Source organism: Urtica dioica, chromosome 2 (assembly GCF_054948205.1).
Source record: "Urtica dioica subsp. dioica isolate 48M chromosome 2, U.dioica_male_clone48M_v1_H2, whole genome shotgun sequence".
In the NCBI taxonomy this organism is placed as follows: Eukaryota; Viridiplantae; Streptophyta; class Magnoliopsida; order Rosales; family Urticaceae; genus Urtica; species Urtica dioica.
The window spans coordinates 39,958,123-39,969,398 of NC_142757.1; the positions used below are offsets into that span (position 1 = coordinate 39,958,123).

The window sequence follows — 11,276 nt, forward strand, 5'->3', positions numbered from 1 at the left end:
TAACACAAGTAACTTACAAATGCTTGTTACGCCCAATCTGTCGTCCAATTGCCTTGATCATCTTGATGTTTTTTCTCCCACGTGTTTAACGCCGAGGCCAAAGTCCCATCTTCCCTACTATGCAGTTCTTATGAAAATATGAGTAATGTATTTATTGCAAAAAAAATATTACAAAATTAGAATAAACTTACGTTCAAATGTCGATGAGCCAAGAAAGAAATCGACCCTTGTGAGGACTTCGTTATCATGTTCTTTGAATTGTCCCTGTTGCGATTAGACTTTTTCTGCACATATTAAATTGCGTTATAATTCGATTTCATAGAAGATAACATAATTTTTTTGAATTATACATTACCTTCCAATCGTCAGTTGCGAACTCCTCTATAACCTTCTCCCAATCGTCTTTTTGATATCCTTTTCGGATTTCTTTCTTGGCGACATTTATTTTCCCGCAGCATTTGCCTAAGAAAGTCCCTGATAATCTAGACTTTCGGGCAAGCGAGATACCCTTGGCCACTCCATCCCGATAAATAGGATTGAGCCGAAAAATCGTTTATCGTCCAGAGTAGCGCGGCGCGAATAAACTTCTTGCAGCGCGAATAAACTCGTTAACACCGGTTTTGTACTGCAATGTCACCCGATTATTCTCTGTGATCCAATCTCTACTTCGATTGGACATTTCGCTGAATGAGAGAGAGAAATGAAAGTTTTGAAGAGTTATTGATAAAGGACGACGGAGAACAAAATGAAAGAGAAATTATGAATTGTATGTTATTTTGAGCTCGGATTGAATAAGTTGGGAGTTTTTAGACTAAGTGATTCGAAACTCTACCGAAATTTCGACAGAGTTTCCCCTATTATACTGACAAACCAAAAACCTGCAAAATTATTTAAAAACATATACAAACCATCTAGAACTACCCTATAAATTAGCTCAGCCCTAAACCGAACCTCCGTGGTTCGGTCACAACATTTATAAATGAAAAACTGAAATAAACAAAATATCACAAACTATCAAAACATGTCACAAACTATCAAAGCATGTCACAAAACTATTTTTCTTATTTAAATTACAATTTCATTACATGTTAAATCAACTACACAAACTTATCACAAATTAATTAACTAATTATAAACTAAGCAACATAAATGTAATTATTAAACTAATTACAATTTCTAGGTAATAATTTACTTACAATTAATCTAAATTAATTAAAAGCAAAAAATTTAAAAATGTCCCAAACTATATATCAAAGCATGTCAAAAAACAATTAAAACTTAATTTTAACCTAATATAAATTAATCACATTATTAAACATGTGAAATTATCATATTAATACTAACTAATTTACAACCAATTTAAACTTTTAACCTAAACTAATAGAATTATTAAACTTAACCAAATTACTAAACATGTTAAATTAATTATCAAATTAATACTAATTAAGTTACACATTAAATTAAACTAATCCAATTAAAATTACTTAACACAATATACAATACTATAATTAGTAACACATATAAACTAAGCATATATGCAATATACAAACACACACATATATATATATATATATATATATACATATATTATTACACATATATACATATATTAGTAACATATATACATATATATACTGAAACAGGAAAATAAATAAAAACACTAACCTTGCGTCGGAGATTCAGCAGGGACGGCGGAGACGGTGAGGTCCGGTGGCTGAGGTGCTGTCGGAGATGGAGCAGGGACGGCGGAGATGGTGAGGTCCGGTGGCGAAGCTGGACGAAACAGAGAAAAATAGCAGTCAGAGAAAGATAGAGCCAAAGATAGAGTGAGAGAGAGAGAGAGAGAGATAGAGAGATAACCTGGTGGCCGGAGTAGGGACGGTGGCTGTGGTGACTGAGGATGTCGGACATGAGGCGAGGTCCGGTGGCCGGATGAGATGGAGGTCCGGTGGCCGGGTACGAGGCGGAGGACCAGAGATGCGAGGTAGCTTGTGGTGGTCGGCGAAGGAAGAGGCCGAGAAGAGAGGGACGGAGGAGAGGGTGGTCGGAGTTAGCTTTGAGACCGGAGAAGGGAAGTTAGCAGAGAGGAAGCGAGAAAAAATCTGGGTTTGAGCGGCTGGAGAAGAAAGGGTCGACCTGCGTTTTTAAACAAACCCTAATAATCAGGTGCGACTTAATCGCACCTGATAACTCTTCAGGTGCGACTAGTCGCACCTGATACCTCTACCGATGCGACTAGTCACACCGGATTATAATTAAAAAAAATAAAAATTTCATTCGCCACGTCAGATTAATGAAATAAAAGAGGGGGAGATGAGGCACGCCTAAAAATTTAAAACTATCTGATGCGACAAAGTCGCACCTGAAAGTTTCAACATATTTTCAGGTGCGACTAATCGCATCGGATTGTCAAAATCAAAAGACAATTTGAGCGAATTTTTTCGGCTTCTGATTGATTATCCGATGCGACTAGTAGATGCGACTAGTCACATCTGATAGTCTTGCGCATCAGAAAACCAATTTTGTAGTAGTGCACGTTGCTGATTTCTTTGACTTGTGTAGAAAAATGAGTCTCGCTGTCGTTAAGGTAGCCACTCAAACTCGCTTCTACAAAACATATGTCTCCACTCCGCTTCATTTTGACTAGTATGGATTGTAGATAACTACAACAAAAAAAATTTGAATAAATTAAATACTAAATATACTATATTGATATTAGAAAAAATTTTAAAAAAAACACTTACCCCATGTAAACCGTTATGCACGGAGCGGATATTTCTTCGTATTTCAAAAAATTCGAAATATCTTCAAATGACACCACAATCGTCTTGGTGACAATATTTTTACAAACATTGACGTTGATGACCTCTGAAAGTGGTAACATTACTCGGTTGGCATGTTGAGCGAGCAATCTAAACTTCGGATTGATCAAGGTGTATGGAATCTTCTTACCATCATCGATGTTTGGTTCACTATCACCACCGAGCTTCCACACTTGTTTGACCGTCAGACCGCGTCTCTCTTTTGCAATTTCGATTTCTACCAATCTCTTTGGCCACTTAAAAAAGCCTCATACGGCTTCTTCAATTGTCTTAACTTTGTAGGTGGGAAACGGCAATTTGGATTTTCTAATCTTCGGCGCGGTAACGCTCACTTCTACATTTTATTCCTCCAAAGATGATGACTGAACTACGTCGCTTCATGTACAGTCTTCATTTTGCATCTTCAATCGTACCTCCATTGGCAAAATCATCAAGGAGTAGAAGACATTCGATGTTTTCATCCGAACACGGTGTCAGCGGCGTGATTGGATTAGATGAACAACTTGCACAAATATTATCGTGTTTCTTAACAATAATAGGATCGATATTCGGACGCGCTAAACCACCAACATTGAGATCCATGTTAACTTCATGTTGATCGTTTTCATCTAAGAAAATCATGGACATATTTATGAATTCTTATCCAAATATGTACCTTTATTATACTTATGTAGACAAAAAAAAAAAAAAAAAAAAAAAAAAAACCCTTTAGACATCGCTTCAATGACATTTGTCATCTCTTCAACATAAAAATCTTTTCATTGACTTCCGCGTGTCTACTTGGACGTAGGACACTAGGCAACTCGACATTAGCATCTTTGACACTCAAACCATTTTGAATAAATGCTTTCATGATAAAAGATTTTAATTCACTCATTTCGCGATGTAGCTTAGTTACCTCGTCACTTGATTTTGAAGAATGATTATTAGAATTGCAACTTGAGGACTATTTGGATTGTCCACGAACATGGCCGGGATGTTCATTATTTCCCAAAACTTCTTTCAAGATACTTGTTCCCTCTTCCGGTCCCCATGACCCATCCGTAACTTTTTGTGATAAAATTTCCTTCATATACAATTATTTGTTAATATAATTACAACACAACATTAATTGCTATAACAAAATAAAAAAATAAAAAAAACTTACGATTTTATCTCCGATTGGTTTGTCTTTTTCATCCTTGTAGTTTTCTTTGTACTTCTTTCGCGACTCAATCCATAATTGCTCGTTTGTAGGCCATTCACCCGTCTCCTTGAACTATTACGAAGTAATTATACAACAAATCACTAAAAAAATATTATGAAATATGGAATCATAAATAAAACATATAAATAATCTTTTTTTATCTAGTTTTGATATCCATCGCGCCCGGTTCTAGATTTGTACACGTTCTTCTCGGCAATTTCTTCCCCATTTTTTTATGCCTTTTGGAATGCTTCGGTACGTCTATACTCAAAGAAGTTTATCCAATCCTCTTCGATGATGTTCCCGTAGCGTTTTAAAACATATCCACTTCAAGACACGTGGTTCATTGAGGGTTGTCTTCGACTAGATCATTATATAGCTCGTGACGGAATAACCTCACCGCTTCTCTAACTCTCATAAGACAAATTTCCTTATATTTGGGTTCAACCGCAAATCCACACGTATTTCATTTCAAATCCTTTCTTTTAGTTGTTTACGGTTGAGAAAAACAAATCCCGCACGATTTATCCAAATTGATAAGAAGGTAAAGTTTTAGTTTTTTAAAATATATCTTTTACACAAATGTTTGTTTACTAATGTTTTTTTTCGTTGTCGATCATTGAGTGTTATAGGATTTTTATGGAATTCAAGCTTGAGCAACTAGAAGTTCAAAATAACGGTCAATCAAGCCTCATCAAATGTGCCTCGACTCCTAAACAGCTCGGAAACACGGAATGCTGGTATTATATTCCAGCTTATATGCGTGATATTGTTGGAAGTGGTATTGAGGAGTTACAAAAGAAAAAAATAACATATACGATGCGAACCTTAGAGAAAGTAAGAGAAGAGTGGGGGTTTTATGTTCAAACTAATTTTATTGAATTTGTTGATTAGTTTAGTTTATATAAACTTTGGAAGCATGTGGTTGTAGATACTTGATTTTGGATGTCGTGGATATTTGATTTTGGATATTATGGATTTTTGTTTTGTATTATGAATTGGATATTGGCTTCTGGATATTGTTATTTTTAGGTACTGTGAATGAATGACAAAAGGGATTCTTAAAAATCCAAATAAATGGCCGCATGAAAATTATCAATTTTGAAACTGATATTTTTCGTGGGGGTCATGAATTATTCACGCCGCGGCGAAACTTCCACAACGGGAGACTCTTCCCGTTGTGGAAGTCTTGCCGCAGCATGAAAAAATATAGCCGTGGCAAAAATATCGATTTCAATACTGATATTTTCGCTGCGGCAGTGAACTATTCACGTCGCGGCGAAGATTCCACAATGGGAAGAATCTCATGTTGTGCAAGTCTCGCCGCGGAGTAAAAAAAATATAGCCGCGCCTAAAATATCGATTTCAATACTAATATTTTCTCCGCGGCTAAGCCTGTTCACGCCTCGGCGCGGCTTCCACAACGGGTGACTCCTTCCGTTGTGGAATATTTCGCTACGGCGTGTGTCATATATAGCCACGGCGAAAATATCGGAAAGGAAAATATCAGACTTCCTGTAGCACAACAGGTAGGTCCCGTTGTTGAACCGGGAAGCTCTCCCGTTGTGGAAGCCTTCAACAGCGGGGGCTTCCACAACGTTTGGCACCCATTGTGGAAGCCTTCCACAACATCTGTCTGCCGTTGTGGTAGCCTAGATTTGTAGTAGTGAATACTCAAACTCGGTATTTACGTTAATTTTAGGATAAATTTGTGATATAGAAAAATAGGTGCACATACTAATCACTTTAATTATTCCAATAAACGCCTTACAAGCAGTAAATTGCCTCATTATCGGAACCCCTTTTGTTGATGATTGTATTGTGATTATTGTTAACAATATTACAATAATATTGATGGAATAAGAAAACAATTTGAACCGGATGAACCTTAAATCGGTATGAAACAAAGAGGAGAAGAGATCGGAAAAAGAAAAATCATCGAGGTCCGTTAGACGGTTTCTTTGAAGCTTTATATCGCCCTCCACAGGTGCGGGAAAAGTTAAGCGAAAGCCTCGCAGGATACAACGACCACAAGACAAGCTTAGCACCACTCGGCTTAACTTCAGCGAACTAGAACACAAGAGTCAGAACTATCACCGGACTACGAACAAAGAAAACAATTTCGAAGAAAGGGAGAGATGATGCGTTTGAGGTATGTTTGAATGAGAACTCGGGCCTTGCTTATACAGGCACAGTCCTGAACGGTTTTGAACAAAAAAACGTTCCAGAATAAAGGCACTTAATGCTCGTCGGTTATGAACGTGAGCAGCCTTGTAAGCTCGCTCAAACCATGCATAACGTCTCCATTATAGGCACCGCTTACATGCACTTAACTCATGCAAAAACCGTAACCTTTACTACCAATTAAATTAATTCCCAACATAACACAAAACAATTCGTAAGTGAATTTTGCAATAAAAAGTGAAGGATTGGCCCAAGCCCAAGCCCGAGACTGAGAAATTCCCGAAACCCGAGCCCCCCGAGCCCGGTCCGGCCCGGCTCGGCTTGACGGCGGCGCGCGCGAGGGATTGAGAGTTAACCCAACCACACTCTCCTCTCTTGCACTTGCTTATCTACTAAAGATAAGGATAGTATATGTATACTACACAACACACTTACCCAACCCATGTGGGACTCTTGAAATTCATCTCATCTACACATAACACATGTGCTCTTTAAGCATACTTTGAGCATCAATTTCTCATTCATTATAGTAATGATTTTGGCAAATAAATAATCAATCTTATACTCGTCGCAATGAGGAATAAGAATATGCAAGAATTAACAAATTCCGATGAGTGGACCCCACTCCATATTCGCCACAAATCACCCATACACTTCTTAATAAATACTCTATTATTAACAATTCTTCCAACAATTATTGAGAATTTTGGGTTTGGGGTTTGTTTTGACATTATATTTGGGATCCGATGGATTTTGATTTTTTTAAGGAACTTTATTTAGGACATTGAGTTAGGATTTTCGTAGAATTTGATTTAAAGCACATATTTCCAGCATTAGTTTATGAATTTGTTATTTTTCCGCATACTTTCTAAGACATGGTACAAGAGGTTCAAAATATTGGCTATGTATCTTTATATATCACCGATATATTGTTATTAGTTATACCTCGATAAAATATCATCCATAAACGTTATCATTTTATAAAATATCGGAAAAAAAGTCGTAATATATCGCCGGCTTTTGAATTTATCACGATATTTTGGAGTGTTAAATAGCAAAAAAATGGGCAGAATTCAAAATATATCGTTCACTTCTTACCCGTCCGAAATCGCTAGGAGCTTTGAAAATTTTATAGCATATCACCGATCTTCGTCGTCAAGCCTTCTTCTTCATGGAAAATTGCCGAGCTTCGAAAGAATTTTATGCTATAACGCCGATAAATCCACCATGCATTATGGTAAGGTCTGAAATTTCATTTTGATTGTGGAAAAATTTGTTTTCTATTTTTACATTGATTTAAATCGAGTTTTGTTGAAATTTTTTGCATATTTGAGATTAGTACTTCATTATCATTCAGATCTCCAACTTCTTTTAAAGTTCTAGTGAGTTTTTTATTTTTCTGGCGACCAGGGAATTTTGCGGCGAGTGGATAATTTCCAGAATCATTATTTTATTAAGGTTTGTAGAAATTAGGATATTGTAAAAATTAGGATATTTCCGGCATGTGAATTGGATTTTATGGTTCTGGATGGGAAATTGTGATATTTAAATTAATATTGATAAATTTTGATTTTAGAAAATGCGAACCAAAACTTATGATTGTGATTGTGATTAAAAATTGTGAATTATAAATTGTTATTAAGATTGTTAAGTTACGAATTAAAAATTATGATTGTAATATTGTGATTTTAAATTTTTTTATTTGCATAAATGACCGACGATTGGGGAAGAAAATATTGTACGCCCATCCAAGGGAGTGCGAATGGGTTCACGTGCCACTTTTGTGATTGGAAAATGAAAGGTGGGGGATAACTCGAAAGAATTACCAGTTGAGTTGTAACGATCCCGGAAAAAATACGAGACCGTGCCATGAAGTTCCTCCCGAGGTTTGAACCGAGATCCGAGAAATATTTCTAGAAAGCTCTCTAGAGGCAGAAGAATAAGAGTTTAGATATTAACGTCGGTCGAAGGTTGACACAAACTCTTGAAGATTCAGATGAAGAAGCCTAGGCGGAAAGAGAGTTGTTCAGACAATTCAAAAAGAACCATCAAGAAGAAGCCTCATAAAGATTTGTGAGGGGATATGAGCGTCTTTGTGGAGGCTCAGGGACAATGCCCTCATCTCCGTCTCGATATCGATCAGAGAGTGCAAAGCTGATAAGGATTCTAGAGATGGTAAATTCGCGCAAGAAAAAAATAGTAGGCCGCCTAATTAGTAAGTTTTCCTTCCACGCGAATATCGCGTTCAACAAAGTAAAATCTCATCATTTCAAGAATATGATAGTTGGAGTCGCCGAAGCGGGTAAGAATTTATTTTTAAATGCTCAATTATTGAACTAGTTATGTTATAGAAGTTTAACTATAAATTATTCTGTTATCGTCGAACAGGTCCTGGTGTGCCTATTCTGTCGCCTTATGAGACATCCTCTGTGTACTTGCCGATGGAGGTTGAAGACTTCAAGAAGTATGTAGATCCACAACGACCCACGTGGGAACAATATGGATGTACCATTATGTCCAACGGTTGGACTGGGACCACGAAGTTGAGTATTCTCAACATCATGGTATACTCCGCTGAACATACTGTTTTCTTGAAGTCTATTGATGCGTCGAATTAGATCAAAGATTCAATGTATATATATGGCGTGTTGAACGACGTCATAGACGCTATTGGGGTGCACAACGTCGTGCAAGTTGTTACTATTTACAGCTCGGCTTATGTTAAAGCTGGGAAAAAGTTGATGAAGAAGTACCAAGTGTATTGGACATCGTGCACCACAAATTGTATCGACCTTATGTTCGAGGACATCGAGAAACGTCCTATTATTGTGGAACCAGTTGCGAAAGCTTGTAACATTACAAAGTTCATTTACAACCACTTGAACGTGTTAGCAACGATGAGGGAATTCTACCCGAATGAGCTTATTCGCCCTAGGAATACACGATTCGCGACGAACTACTTGGCATGTAGGAGCATACGCAGCAACAGAGTCGAGCTGCAAAATATGTTCATATCAGAATCATGGGAAGTGTCCAAGCTCAAGAATTCTACCGCTAGTAAAGTTGTGGAGTAAACGGTGATGGAAGCCTCTTTTTGGACTTCTTTTGACATGATTTGCTCCATTTATGAGCCGATGTATGCAGCTCTACAAGTTGTGGACACTCAAGTAGTTCCCACTCTCGGAATGATGTACAACGTGTTTGAGTCGATGGTTCCACGTTTGTCGCACCTTCAAGGCAATCAATGGGTTGTAGACATTGTGACTACAAGGTGGAAGACGCAGTTACATCATTCGTTACATGAAGCATCTCATTGGCTAAATCCAGGCTTCAATACAACTCCAGTGTTGACATGCGTAGCGAATATATGCAAATGGTGACTAAAGTCTTCGATAACCTGTATCCACACGAAGACTAAACCGATATTTCCAAAGAGGCACGCAATTTTTTATTTTAAATTCGATATTGAGTACATACATATTAAATTTTTGGACGTATAAAATTAAATACACGTATTGTTTTTGGTGTAGATGACTTTTTTCCGTGATGCAAATGGTGGATTTGGAGAGCGAGCTGCCATATCCGCAAGAACAAACATGCCACCACGTGCGTTACTTTTTTAATTTAAGAATAAGTATCAAGTTGTTAATTACACGATATATGATTTGTTTTCATTTGCAGACCAATGCTGGAACGTATTTGGGCATGAATGTCCCACATTGTAAAAGTTGGAATGCGCATCTTGTCCCAAATAGCATCATCATCCGCATGCGAGAAGAATTGGAGTATGTTCGAATTGATCCACACCAAACAAAGGAATCAATTGGCTTACAAACGTTTGGAGCAACTTGTATTTTGTAGCTATAACCAAAAGCTACAGCTCAGAGATATGGAAGCTGCGAATGACGGGGTGGATAGGCAAGATCCATATGAATCTTTGAACAATTGATGAAGACGGTGGGTAACGAAAACTTAGACGAAGAAATGCTTGATTAGATTCAACCAATCCACCTCGATGATGATATTGGTAACCCTAATCCTGAAATAGCTACTAAGACTCGAAATTTAGTGTTGATGTCAATCGAGTTATGCTGGACGATGTTGACCACGATGATGGTAGTACTATTGGTGGTAGTACTCACGGGGTAGTACTTATGGTGGTAGTACTCACGGGGGTAGTACTTGGTGGTAGTTCACATGGCGGAGGTGTCAAATATTGTAGTGATTACAGGGGTGTATATGATCGGGGTGGTGGTGACCCAAAGGGCCAATGAGATGGACATGAATTTGGTACTCTGTGGTGGTGGTGATACTGCTACATATGACAGGTTAGATCAGTTATCCACATTTGATTAATTTTTTTGGCGCTCCACTGACTTAGATCAAATTTCTTCCCAATTTGATTCAAAGTCGGTCTCGTGATCTGAGGCTGATATCTCAACGACTGACATTCAAACTCAGTACGAACAAGTTCCTATCCTCAACCTATTCATCGGCCTGGATCAATACAACTATAAAATACACATCAAAACCTACATGAAATACTATTCATCATGCATGTCATAGCCCGTATACTGTCAAGGTTTGCTGGTGCAATCCCATACGTTTCAACTTCCTCGACACTTAAGCTACAACTAATTCGAAGTTTCAAAAATTGTAGTCTTCTACTCTTCTTTAATTTGAAGCATCTGAGAACTATTTTATATTTTGTAATGTCTACGTTAAGTTTATTTCTTGTCATGGACTTTGTAGTATTTGATTTTGTATTTTCATAATTTGGATTTCATATATATATATATATATATATATATATATATATATATATATATATATATATATATATATATATATTTGGTTATTTAAAAATATCTATTTGTGATAGGATGTATGTCGATATATCCGTCGGTTATCGGTAGTCGGTATTGAAATTGTTGTAAAATATCAATCAATACTAGATATATCCGTAGAATAAGAACTTTAGTATGGATATTGGTATCGATATTTGAAATCTTGGGTACAACCAAAATAATTCTAAATTTTTAGCAAAATAATAAAAAAAAAATTATACAATAAATAAAATATTG

At 36.9% G+C, this 11,276-nt stretch overlaps 1 protein-coding gene across 1 annotated transcript; it reads left to right on the top strand.

The window, feature by feature from the left end:
• Window positions 1-8,304: 8,304 nt before the first annotated feature.
• On the top strand, window positions 8,305-10,141 carry LOC149404712 (uncharacterized). The gene is made up of 6 exons (XM_089607646.1): window positions 8,305-8,494; window positions 8,581-8,756; window positions 8,811-9,249; window positions 9,337-9,404; window positions 9,874-9,977; window positions 10,054-10,141. The coding sequence occupies exons 1-6, from the start codon at window positions 8,305-8,307 to the stop codon at window positions 10,139-10,141; spliced, it is 1,065 nt and encodes a 354-aa protein (XP_089463772.1).
• Window positions 10,142-11,276: the final 1,135 nt, after the last annotated feature.

What these genes read in the sequence shown, in the direction of transcription:
- LOC149404712 (XM_089607646.1), top strand. Translation starts at nt 8,305, where the DNA reads ATGCCCTCATCTCCGTCTCGATATCGATCAGAGAGTGCAAAGCTGATA. An exon ending in AGTTGGAGTCGCCGAAGCGG is followed by an intron (nt 8,495 to 8,580) that starts GTAAGAATTTAT and finishes ATCGTCGAACAG; the next exon opens with GTCCTGGTGTGCCTATTCTG. An exon ending in GCTCAAGAATTCTACCGCTA is followed by an intron (nt 9,250 to 9,336) that starts GTAAAGTTGTGG and finishes CGATGTATGCAG; the next exon opens with CTCTACAAGTTGTGGACACT.